The sequence below is a fragment of the Engraulis encrasicolus genome, chromosome 1 (genome assembly GCF_034702125.1).
Source record: "Engraulis encrasicolus isolate BLACKSEA-1 chromosome 1, IST_EnEncr_1.0, whole genome shotgun sequence".
Lineage (NCBI taxonomy): Eukaryota > Metazoa > Chordata > Actinopteri > Clupeiformes > Engraulidae > Engraulis > Engraulis encrasicolus.
This window is the reverse complement of record NC_085857.1, coordinates 6,054,150-6,066,935: the sequence shown is the minus strand read 5'-3', so window position 1 is coordinate 6,066,935 and position 12,786 is coordinate 6,054,150. Positions and strand designations below refer to the sequence as shown.

General features: G+C 45.6%; 1 protein-coding gene across 2 annotated transcripts in view; it reads right to left on the bottom strand.

Annotated features, from left to right (window-relative positions):
* The window catches only part of LOC134446605 (meiosis regulator and mRNA stability factor 1), a 42,461-nt gene that overhangs the window by 14,925 nt on the left and 14,750 nt on the right, over positions 1-12,786 (bottom strand). For both annotated transcript variants that reach the window (XM_063195922.1, XM_063195926.1), the window contains exons 11-19: positions 10,285-10,474; positions 9,431-9,609; positions 8,563-8,643; positions 7,996-8,274; positions 6,270-6,389; positions 5,588-5,796; positions 4,410-4,630; positions 3,083-3,225; positions 1,449-1,582 (exon numbers count right to left, since the gene is read on the bottom strand). In XM_063195922.1, the coding sequence (XP_063051992.1) occupies positions 1,449-1,582; positions 3,083-3,225; positions 4,410-4,630; positions 5,588-5,796; positions 6,270-6,389; positions 7,996-8,274; positions 8,563-8,643; positions 9,431-9,609; positions 10,285-10,474 (1,556 nt within the window). The remainder of the gene's footprint in view (positions 1-1,448; positions 1,583-3,082; positions 3,226-4,409; positions 4,631-5,587; positions 5,797-6,269; positions 6,390-7,995; positions 8,275-8,562; positions 8,644-9,430; positions 9,610-10,284; positions 10,475-12,786) is intronic.

Genomic DNA, 12,786 nt, shown 5'->3' with positions numbered 1-12,786 from the left:
GGGCACACACGCACGCACACTCACCCTTGGTTTATTAAAAAAAATGTAGTCCTGAAAAACTTTTGGTCAGTAATCTAATGTGAAAAGTTTGGCAGGTCAATAGCCTTTTTTCAGCAGTCAACTGTGTATGTGTAATTCAATCATTTTCTGACAACAATCCTTAGGATATTTCAAAGGGGCAAGATATATATTTACATCATTATATTGCCAACTTTTGTACTCACGACTGTTGATAGGAGATAGGACAGAATTTCACAATTTCACGTTTTTATTGCTAATTATGGTGTTACAGTATTGAGAAAAATATATGAAAGTCTGCCATTCTGAAAAACAGAACATTTTGAATTTTGGAGCACATTTGAGATGGCAACCAGCTGGTGAATCTTTTTCAATAGGCCTTCTGGTCTGTAATCCACTGTGAAAACCCTGACAGGACTTTAGGCCTAATTTTCCCAGTCATAGACTCTGTATGTGCATTTCAATTATTATTTTCAGCATTTTCCTTTGGATATTGCAAGGTGGCCAACTTTATTTTCATTTGTTTTAATTTAGTCAACATTTGTAAACATGTATGTAAGTGCTGAAAGTAGTTAATCGTTCATGAATATCACCTTATAGTACAATGTAATAATGCATGAAAACAAGTAATTTTGGAAAATGGCGGCCATATTGAATTCTGAGCAAAAATTGACGTGGCCCCATGTTTTAATTTCTTCCAATAGGGCTTCTGGTCAGTAATACACAGAGAAAAGTGCGGTAGGACGAAAGGCCTAATTTTCCCAGCTGATGACCTGTCTACACACGTGGTCCCTTTTTATTACGTTGGCTCAAACTATTTTTTAGACTCATTGGCTTACTGCTACACTGCCTGCAACGGCCGCTTCCAAAGTTCTTTCACTCCATGCAGCAATTGGGGTTGTGAAAGACTGATTGAAAAACCTTGGCTAGAGATGCACCAGATCCTGATTTTTAGGTAACTGCCGGATACCAGATCCACTGCTTAAGATCCTGCCGGATCCGGATCCTGTGAAAAACCCTATTATCCTGCCGGATCCGGAACCGGATCCGGATCCTGTGAAAAACCCTATTATCCTGTCGGATCCGGAACCGGATCTTGGATCCTGTGCATCTCTACTTGTTATTATTTTTCTCTTGAATAAAAGCCGTCACAAGTCAAATCATCTTAACTTGGGGCATTTTTATTGAATATTTAAATTAGTATGGTGATGTGAAAAAAAAACCAAAAAAAAAACAGATATACTTTTACACAGCACTGAAACGCCAAACTGGGATTTTAGACAAGCCATTTCAACACATGCCAAACGCCACAGAAAGAGAAGATGGAGCGGGCAACGCCCCCTTAGGAGACTGAAGTTGAGCACACTGGTTTTGCATTGAGTAGGCATAGAGCTTGATTTGTCTTTGTACCAGACGATGTTTGGTCTCACCTCTCTTGGGTACAGAGATGATGGTGTCCATGTCCTGCTGCATGATGGTGATGGTGGTGTCAGGTATCTCCGTCATGAGGTCCATCAGGTCACACATGCCGTAGTCGACCACATGCCAGTCTCGCGAGAAGCACCTGAACACATTACATTACATTACATTACATTACATTTGGCAGAGGCTTTATAACCAAAGCGACTTTCAAAACAGGACAATCATAGCCAACATCACTAGCAAATAAATCGCACAGGAAATATACAGAACAACAAGTGTAGATGCAAGGAAGGGTTAGTTAGACAAGACACACATTCCATTCACATCATACCACCAGGTGTGGGGAACTTTTTACATTCGAGGGCCCACAATTTCTCCAAGGGCCGTACTATGTACACAAACCAGGAATTACATTACGATTATTTATACTGGGGGCCAGATATGGCCTCGCGGGCCATTTGGTTATAGGTTCTCGACCCATACACATATGGACACACACAATGGATACACATTCGTGGCTGTATTTGGAAACTACATTCGATATGCCGAGCAGGCTGCATGCATACAGGCACTGTGATGAAGCAAAGTTATACTGATGAAAGGCAGGAAGAAAGGCAAACCCCTATTGCACTTCAACTTATTCTAAGGCAGAGTTTTATGGGAGGCAAGGCAATGAAAGTTGTTACATAGATGCAATTCAATGTGCTTCACAGAAAAATAAAAGTAAAAAGAAAGGAAACAAGAAAGACTTGGAGTCAAAGAAAATTTTAAGAACTTCAAAACATAAAACATTAAATAATTAGAATCAAAGAAATTGAAAAAGGCGTCATTCAGAGCTGGTAGGGGAGAGAATCAGAGGTGAGAGAGAGAGAGAGAGAGAGAGAGAGAGAGAGAGAGAGAGAGAGAGAGAGAGAGAGAGAGGGAGAGAGGGATAGAGAGAGAGAGAGAGGGAGAGAGGGAGAGAGAGAGTGAGTCTGAACGTGCCTCCTGAATGTGTGAGTCTGTGCACTACTGACCAGTGGTATGCCTGCATGAAGTCCCGGAGGACTAGAGAGAGAGAGAGAGAGAGAGAGAGAGAGGGAGAGAGGGATAGAGAGAGAGAGAGTCTGAACGTGCCTCCTGAATGTGTGAGTCTGTGCACTACTGACCAGTGGTATGCCTGCATGAAGTCCCGGAGGACTAGAGAGAGGGATAGAGAGAGGGATAGAGAGAGAGAGAGAGAGAGAGAGAGTCTGAACGTGCCTCCTGAATGTGTGAGTCTGTGCACTACTGACCAGTGGTATGCCTGCATGAAGTCCCGGAGGACTAGAGAGAGAGAGAGAGAGAGAGAGAGAGAGAGAGAGAGAGAGAGAGAGAGAGAGTCTGAACGTGCCTCCTGAATGTGTGAGTCTGTGCACTACTGACCAGTGGTATGCCTGCATGAAGTCCCGGAGGACTAGAGAGAGAGAGAGAGAGAGGGATAGAGAGAGTCTGAACGTGCCTCCTGAATGTGTGAGTCTGTGCACTACTGACCAGTGGTATGCCTGCATGAAGTCCCGGAGGACTAGAGAGAGAGAGAGAGAGAGAGGGATAGAGAGAGAGAGGGAGAGAGAGAGTGAGTCTGAACGTGCCTCCTGAATGTGTGAGTCTGTGCACTACTGACCAGTGGTATGCCTGCATGAAGTCCCGGAGGACCACCTGCTTGCTGGCCTGAAACTTGAGCAGCTTGAGCAGGTCCTGGGTGAAGCGCTTCACCTGAGAGCGGTGCGTCAGCGTCAGCAGCCGCTTCGAACCCAGGCCCAGAATCTGTCGAGAACACAAACACAGCTCCATCAACAACATGCAACCACGCGCGCAAGCACGACTCAAAAAATAAAAAACAGGAGCCGCTCGGAGCACAGGCCCAGAATCTGACAAGAGGACATAACAGCTCCATCAACAACATGCAAGTATTCAGGCCTCAAAAACTAAAAACAGGAGCCGCTTTGAGCCCAGGCCCAGAATCTACCAGGAATCCATAAGTTGCATGACGTGCCCGGTATTGTGCATTGAAGCTTCCAGTAGTTTTAAGTTGTTGCTGGCCAGCTGGTCATATTCTCTCAGGGTACATACCCCCCAAATCCCCTGACAACATAGACTCTCAAACCTGGGGCCTTTAGGCCTACTACAAAGCTGGTTCAGGATAAATTAAGATTAAGTTTAGAGGTAAATCATCTAATAGAAAAGCCTGGAGTCCTCATTTTCTTAAGTTAAAGGGACACTGCAGGAAATGGTCAAAAAGGGTATTGTAACTATGCTGCTCATTGAAACTGGGCTGCCAATTGCCAAATTTGATCTTTACATTAAAGTTTTCTAAGTAATAAACAAATATTTTCTAGTATGGTCCAAGTAGAGTCATTTTTGCAGCTAAAAATGGCTATTTTTGGAAATTCAAAATGGCGGACCATGGAGAAGATCCCCCTTTTCATGTATGAAAAGTGCAATTTTCCCAGTCATAATGAATACTTAGAATTTGATGGTGGTGGTAAGTATTCATGAAAAAAGGTAACATTAGTGAATGGGCAGCACGAATTCTGGAAATAAACAACTAAAAATCTCACAGAGTGTCCTTTTAAGGTTAGAGTTTAGAGGCATATCATCTAATACAAGAGTTTAATGCATTTAACCCATTGACGCCTAAGGCACCTGCAAAAAAGGGTGCTGAATGCGTGAGCCCTTTTTAAGAAAAGCTGCCCTCAGCCTGTAAAAACCTAAATATCTCAGCGTTTAAATGCAACTTAGCTTCTGAAGCACATAAAAATATGCACTAAGACCCTCATCTTTCATTAGAATGTGTTCATTCATCTCACAAAATAACAGATTTTTATTAAAGTCGTCTCAAATCTCATGAGCCTGAATGTTGCGTAATGCAGCTCCAGGCGCCAGGGCCAATGTTGCGCAACGCAACATCAGGCATCAATGGGTTAAACAAGCGGCCGCATCCCACTGACCTGCAGCACGTGTGGCACGGCCTCCAGGAGCTCCAGCAGCTTGGAGTACCCGTAGTCGGAGACGCGGCACTGCTTGGCGAAGTGGTGGTGGTAGGCGGGGATGAAGCGGCCCAGGGGCATCAGGCAGGCCGGCTGGCCCCGCAACAGGTCCACCAGCTCACGACTCAACTGGATCAGCTGCGGGTTCCCCACCGGACTCTTGCAGCGCGACACCCACGGGTCTGGGGTAAGACACACAACGTTAATAGAATAAATACACACGCTGATCAGCTGCGGGTTGCCCACCGGACTCTTGCAGCGCGACACCCACGGGTCTGGGGTGAAAGATGGAGCATTATTATTAATAATAATAACAATAATAATAATAATAATAACTACAATAACAATGATAGTAATAACTAGGCCTGTTCAGCTGCGGGTTCCCCACCGGACTCTTGCAGCGCGCCACCCACAGGTCTGAGGTATGAGAGAGAACGTCAGAGTGCAAACTACTGCAGAATGTACTGCCTATTATTATCTGGCAAAGATAAACAACCACATCCTGTAACTCTCTTCCTCATACACGTACGTTCAAAAATACACATGCAGTTTGAAGCGATTAGAAAGTCGATGATAATCAGGCTACCCGGCACCTACATTGGGAAGTGTCTTTACCGGCAGTGAGAGTGAGTCAGAGGTCCCAAACCAAAACAACATCCCTGAACAACAAAAAAAAGATCTGATTGTTTTTACTGCTAATTGTATGAGCCACAACAACTTGCTACTAATGGCAGGATTTTGCTACAATACTACAGCATACATGCTAAAAGAAGTGGTAATCACAACACAATGTCCAAGATATAGAGTGCGTTACAATATGCGACCTTGCCTCCTCCACTTGCTTTTCTCCTCGTACCAGGAAGTAATGTCATGATGACATCAGTGACAACAGCATTATATTTCAATATCTTGCAAAAGCTCAATTGTAGAGTCTTTTTCTCATTTGCAATTGGGAAGGTGAATGAAAAACAGTCCCTCAAAAGTTCTTGTGGCGAGGCTGACAGCTGGGAAACGGTATCGTTTTCCCCACGGAGGAGGGGCCAGGAGGCGGGACGAGGAGACAAGCGCAAGTGGAGGAGGCAAGGTTGCATATTGTAACGCACTCAGAGGCACCATTCTCCGGCCCGGGCGGCACCTACATTGGGAGGCGTCTTTACCGGCTGCGGTGAGAGGCGAGGGCGGGGGCTTGTTGTGAATCCACTTGACCACCTTGAATCCGTTCTGCGCCATCACCACGGTGACCCCGGGGATGCAAGTGATGAGGTGCTCCAGGGGCACGCCGCTCTCCAGCTCGCCCTCCTCGCCCAGCGTCAACGCACTGAACTCCGCCGCAAAGCACTCTGGGAAACTACACAAACAAAAACATTACACTGGAGAGAGAGAGAGAGAGAGAGAGAGAGAGAGAGAGAGAGAGAGAGAGAGAGAGAGAGAGAGAGAGAGAGAGAGAGAGAGAGAGAGAGAGAGAGAGAGAGAGACAACCAGCTCGCCCTCCTCACCCAGCGTCAACGCACTGAACTCCGACGGATAGCACTCCGGGAAACTACACAAGGGAAAACATTACACTGGTGTTTACCAATGTCTGTCACCGAGTTAGTAAATTCGGTTTCTAAGGCACAGAAGGAGGAATGGTACACTGGTGTTACAGCGAGAACAGGGAGGAGAGGAGAGGACGAGAGAGAGAGAGCGAGAGGAGAGGGAGAGAGAGAGAAAGCGCAAGAAAGTGAGGAAGGGCGCACGCACGGGGGAGAGAAAGAGAAATTGTTGAGCTAGTGAAGTGCCAGTCTGTAGGCATTACGACATCTACTTGTACGTGTGGCTCACCTGAGCAATGGAATGGTGCCCTCATGGGACTGCAGCAGGCTGTGCACCTGAGCCGCCAGCTCCTTCACCGACACCACCACGAACGGGATCTTATACGAGTCCGGGTCATAGTCCGCCTCACTGCAGAACAAGGTCACACAAATGACACATCAGCAACCTCAGTGATGGTACAAAACAAAATACTTCAAAAGTGGAGAAGACGCGCTCACGCCATCGAATAAAATACGCTGTTTTAACAGTTCTTAACTGGGTGCTGAATCCCACAAAAAACATAAATGAATGAATGATGCAAAGGACACATGCCATTACACGCTGAAGAAGGGCTCTGCCTGAAACGTTTGTGGGCAAATAAACAAAAAAGAAATCTGAAGAGTGCTGTCCTTTGCTTCATTCATTCACAAAACAAAATACAACAGGATGTCCATTATGCCCATGTATTTGCTTGAACTTTATTTAAAATGTATCCCTGACAGAAAAGATACTATATAAAAAATAATAAAAAAAATAATGCAAGCGTCTGAACATAATAGTCGTCAAAAGGTGTATAGATAGAGTGGACAATGGTTTCATTTTCATTTGTTGTTGTGCCATTAATCAACTGGGAGCATTTTGTTGTGTAACATTTATTATTCACTTCAGTTATTTTGTTTTGTCCAGCACCTGTGCCACTGATGTGCGCGCAATTGTCTGCCTTCTTTCTTTTAATTTTGCCTTTCCAGATGTAAAAATGGGTGGAACAAGCGGTGTTTAACATGGCTGGAACAAGCAGTGTTTAACATATTTTATATTTATTTAGAAGAGGAATTTTCACAATAGAAGATAAGTAAACCAGCAGCTCGGGGGGTGCTGCGGCGCAGTGCGTTAACCCATCGGTGCGGGCGACCCGGGTTTGAGTCCTGCCTGGGTTGTTTCCCAACCCTACCCCGTCTCTCTCTCTCCCACTAACTTCCTGTCATCTCTTCAACTGTCCTATCTAAATAAAGGCTAAAACGCCCCAAAAACATAAAAAGAATAAAAATCTTTATAAAAAACAACAACAACAAAAAAACAATAGGCCCTGCCGTGGCTGATATGGTGGGGCACACGTTTGTCGCTCTCTCCTCCACTATCCTGTCTCACAGAAACAATAAAGGCTGAAAAGCTGAAAAGGGCTTGTGGTACTCCACTCTCCTCTACTATGTCCTCACCCGAAGTTGGGCTGCGTGTAGTGGCGTCTGCAGACGGGCTCGTGGTACTCCACTCTACTCTACTCTACTATGTCCTATATATAATATTATATATAATAACTGATACTCTGCTCTCCTCTACTGTGTCCTCACCTGAAGGCCTGCGTGTAGTGTCCTATATATAATACTATATATAATAACTGATACTCTGCTCTCCTCTACCGTGTCCTCACCTGAAGGCCTGCGTGTAGTGTCCTATATATAATACTATATATAATAACTGATACTCTGCTCTCCTCTACCGTGTCCTCACCTGAAGGCCTGTGTGTAGTGTCCTATATATAATATTATATATAATAACTGATACTCTGCTCTCCTCTACCGTGTCCTCACCTGAAGGCCTGCGTGTAGTGGCGTCTACTCTACCGTGTCCTCACCTGAAGGCCTGCGTGTAGTGGCGTCTACTCTACCGTGTCCTCACCTGAAGGCCTGCGTGTAGTGTCCTATATATAATATTACTCTACTCTAGTCTGCTCTGCTCTCCTCTACCGTGTCCTCACCTGAAGGCCTGCGTGTAGTGGCGTCTGCAGACGGGCTCGTGGTACTCCAGTTCCTCGAACACCACGGGGCTGGCGGAGGCGGACGAGCCGTCCTGGGACTGCGAGGAGCTCAGGGGACTGTGGCGCGCCCCCTGCAGGCAGCTATTGCCACTAACGCCACCGCCGCCAACGCCAACACCACCGGGCAGGAGGCACACCAGCCGGCCGCCCCCTTGGTCTCGTACGGCAACCAGCTCCGGCAGACGGTACAGCTCGCTCACCAGCAGCTTGTGGCCAAACCTGACGGAGGAGACGACAAGCAGTGCGGACACACACACACGCACACACAGAAAAAGGTTAGTCCAAAAAGATTCACATTGGACAAGCTTGAAAAATCCAGTTACACACTTACTTACAATGAATGTTACCATGATGTTTCGGGAGCTTTTGACTTTTGAAAACGAAACATTGTTGCCTTTCAAATAATCTTTCAAAATGTTTTCCCTCACGGACAACACACCAAAGTGTTGATTAGGGCTTGAGGACCAGAATTTCCATCAAAGGGATGAGCAGATAAACCAGTCTTACTTTTTCTCGTAGATTTCCATGAATTTGAAGAGTGGAAGGCAACTGGCTGGTGCATCTTGAAGAACACTGATGATTTCAGAGCTGCAAATAAAAATCAAAACGAATCCAAGTCAATACACACACAAATGCATATGTGCTAAAAACAATAGACAATTAGACACACACCACACATGGACCTAAACATTCTGAAATCATTTTGAACTTTGCTATCAGTTTGCTATCACGTTGCTAACAGTTACTCTCACATCATGATTTCACAAGGTCGACGTTCAAGCCAGGCTTGTACGAAATTCCGAATGGAAAGAATTTCAATTCAAAATAATGCCATAATACGAACACTAGGTGGTGCCATTACCTTGAATTTGTTTGAATTTAATCTACACCACCCATTGAAAGTACATAGAACACCACCACCTAGTGTTCGTATTATGGCATTACTTTGAATTGAAATTCTTTCCATTCGGAATTTCGTACAAGCCTGGTTCAAGCATCTTTGGAGCGTTTAGGGAAGAACTAGAACAAAACTTGTGTATTGCCAATCTCTAGAAGTCCCTTTGGAGGCAAAGGTTAGGTGAGTGGGGCACGGTGACCAGGGTTCGATTCTGGCCCCCACCTTGTGGCATATCTTTATTCGTGTGTGTGTGTGTGATAATGTACTGGTGTGTTGGTCTGTGTGTATGTCAAGGTGCGGCTGCGTAGTGTGTCGTCACCTGAAGGCTGCCAGCGTCTTGTTGTGTGCCCCGGTGAGCAGGGCCACCTGTAAACGCTTGGCCCCCACCTTGTGGCGGTGCAAACACTACTGTACTGGTGTGTGTGTGTGTGTATTGGTCTGTGTATGTCAAGGTGTGGCTGCGTAGTGTGTCCTCACCTGAAGGCTGCGAGGGTCTTGTTGTGTGCGCCGGTGAGCAGGGCCACCTGTATCCGCTTGGCCCCCACCTTGTGGCGGTGCAGCGCCCCGATGGCCACGATGGCCTGCTGCAGGGAGCTCATCGCCACCGTCGCCTTCAGCTGGTAGTCAGTGTGGGGACTCAGCTCCACGCTCTTCACCTAGAACACACACACACACATATCGTCATTGTAAACACTACTATGGTCTGGTGTGAACCAGGCAAGGTGAGTAGGGCCTTCAGCTGGTAGTCAGTGTGGGGACTCAGCTCCACGCTCTTCACCTAGAACACACACACACACACACACACACACACACACACACACACACACACACACGCACACGCACACACACACACACGCACACGCACACGCACACGCACACACACACACAAAGTATTGTTCTGAACCATCAAGCACAGGATATTCATGTGGACACTGCACACTCTTCCGCACACACACACACACACTCTTCCGCATACACACACACACACACACACACACTCTTCCGCAAACACACACACACTCTTCCGCACGCACGCACACACTCTTGCCCGCACGCACACGCGCACGCGTGCACGCACACACGACGTGGCTTTTGCGGAAACTTGTTCTGCCTGATTCAGCATCTGAATATCATCCTTCCAATGCACTGCTGCTAAAGTGAAAATTATGATCCTTCAAAAGACCAGATAGATTAATCTAATCACAGCATTTATCACAGCATTGCATCACGGCAGTACCAGTCTACGACAGGTAAGCTCTTACCTTCCCATGCTTGCTAAAACGTTTCCTGCAGTATATGACAGTACCAGTCTAAGACAGGTAAGCTCTTACCTTGCCATGCTTGCTAAACGTCTCCTGCAGTATGTGCTGCAGCTCCTTGCGAGACATGCGGTAGTCCAGGTTGGACACCTGCACGTCGGCCCCGTCGGAGAAGGGCTCGGCAGGGGCAACAGAGTCCGGGCAGGGGCTCCTGGGGGCGCTCAGGGGGGAGGAGCGGTTGGACAGGCACGGAGAGGCACTCCTAACAAGAGGGGAAAAGAAAAAAATATGTTTTATTATAAAAATTATTTATTATTATTACTACTACTACATTACTACCATTTCTACTTTCCTCATGCAATATTGGCAGTACAAGTCTACTAAGGGCACAGGGACATACTCCTAACAAGAGGGAAAAACAAAAAAAAAGACATTCTTAGCATTCGTATTACTACAATTTCTTAGCCTAGAAATCTAGACGCCCCTAGCGACCGCAAATTGAATTTGCTCCCGGGGGCAGTCTAGCGGACCCCGGTCGTTTTGCGAGGCTGAAAGTTATCCGATGACAGGGCCAATCAAATCGCGAGGGGGGCCGGGCTACCTAGTAAACAGGAAACTTTCTAAGAAGAAGCATGGTGTCCGTCCGTGCTACGTACAGCACGAAAGTGTTTACTTAATTTAAAAAGCCTGGATGATAATACATTTCGTGGCTGACATGGATTGATGTAATAATACACCATGAACTTATCGGACACAAATAGATCTCAACACATTACCATTTGATCATTCGATGTTTTAAACTAGCTCGGTAAGCTAAGTTGAGCATTTTACAGAACCAGATAGTCACACGCTATTATCAGACCACTACTGTAGGTGTAGAATGAAATTGCTGCCCCAATTTCTAATAAGACACATGCCATTAAAAACGAGACATTTGGGAGCTTTGAAAGTCTTTGAGTAGCTCACTAAATAGATGGGAATGACACCTAGTCTACCAAGCTAGTGGCTAGCTAACCTGTCGTCAATAACACAGAGCTAGGTATCCAGCCTTGTATTATATGCCTGCCCCAAATTCTAATAAGATCCATGTCATTAAAAACGAGACATTTGGGAGCTTTGAAAGTCTGTAAGTCGCTTACTAAATAGATGGGAATGACACCTAGTCTACCGAGCTAGCGGCTAGCCAACCTGTCGTCAATTACACAGAGCTAGGTATCCAGCTATGTATTAGTTATGGGTATACAGCTAGCTAGCTAACACCGAACATGCCATGTTGACAACAATCATAAATATAACCATTTAACAAGCCCCAAATTGCTCGACATTTCGCTGGTTGATCAAGGAGGGCCATGTGGTTGAAAACGAGGCACTTTTGAACTGTATAAGTGAAAACACGATTTATTAGGAAACTTGTTTGTGACTGTGGTCATCACACGCATTCACTGCTACGACGGCTGGAAGTTGCCGCTTCACCTACAGAGGCCCTCGCTAGTGGCTAGCTAACCTGTCGTCAATAACACAGAGCTAGGTATCCAGCCTTGTATTATATGCCTGCCCCAAATTCTAATAAGATCCATGTCATTAAAAACGAGACATTTGGGAGCTTTGAAAGTCTGTAAGTCGCTTACTAAATAGATGGGAATGACACCTAGTCTACCGAGCTAGCGGCTAGCCAACCTGTCGTCAATTACACAGAGCTAGGTATCCAGCCGTGTAATAGTTATGGGTATACAGCTAGCTAGCTAACGCCGAACATGCCATGTTGACAACAAACATAAATATAACCATTTAACAAGCCCCAAATTGCTCAACATTTCGCTGGTTGATCAAGGAGGGCCATGTGGTTGAAAACGAGGCATTTTTGAACTGTATAAGTGAAAACACGATTTATTAGGAAACTTGTTTGTGGCTGTGGTCATCACACGCATTCACTGCTATGACGGCTCGAAGTTGCCGCTTCACCTACAAAGGGGCGTGTCGCGTGTACGTTGTGAAAGACAGCTGTGACGTTACACAGAAGTGTGTGGGGATTGGTTGTTCCACCATCCTATTGCGTGACGTTGAGTGCTGAAGCAACCGTTTATCCCGCCCACACTGCCGCCCAGCCCTCCTAGACCCTGGTACAGCTTTTTGCTGTACGGGTCTGGCTCGCTAGGCTAACAATTTCTACTTTCCTCATTCAATAAATGGTAAATGGACTGCATTCATATAGCGCTTTTTCACTCCTTCGAGCACTCAAAGCGCTTTACATTTGCTTTACAATATTCCAATGTTCTGTCTGTCTTTTTTTTAATTATCATTTTAAACCAAGTACGGTACGTGATGTGTACCCTTTTATACTTTGAATGTTATGTTTTGTGTATGTTATGTGGGCCTTGCAGGCTTCCAAGGTGTTTTGGTGCACACCCAATGATCTCTACTCAATCTACCTCTGAGTAACAACTCAAGAAAATGTAAGCTTAATGTAATGTAATGTAGTCTCACCGTGAGGACCAAGCAATAATTTTACAAAAATGGGAGCAGAAAAATCCTGGTTGAAGCGGACTTTTATGTTATTTGTAAGATAAAAAAATG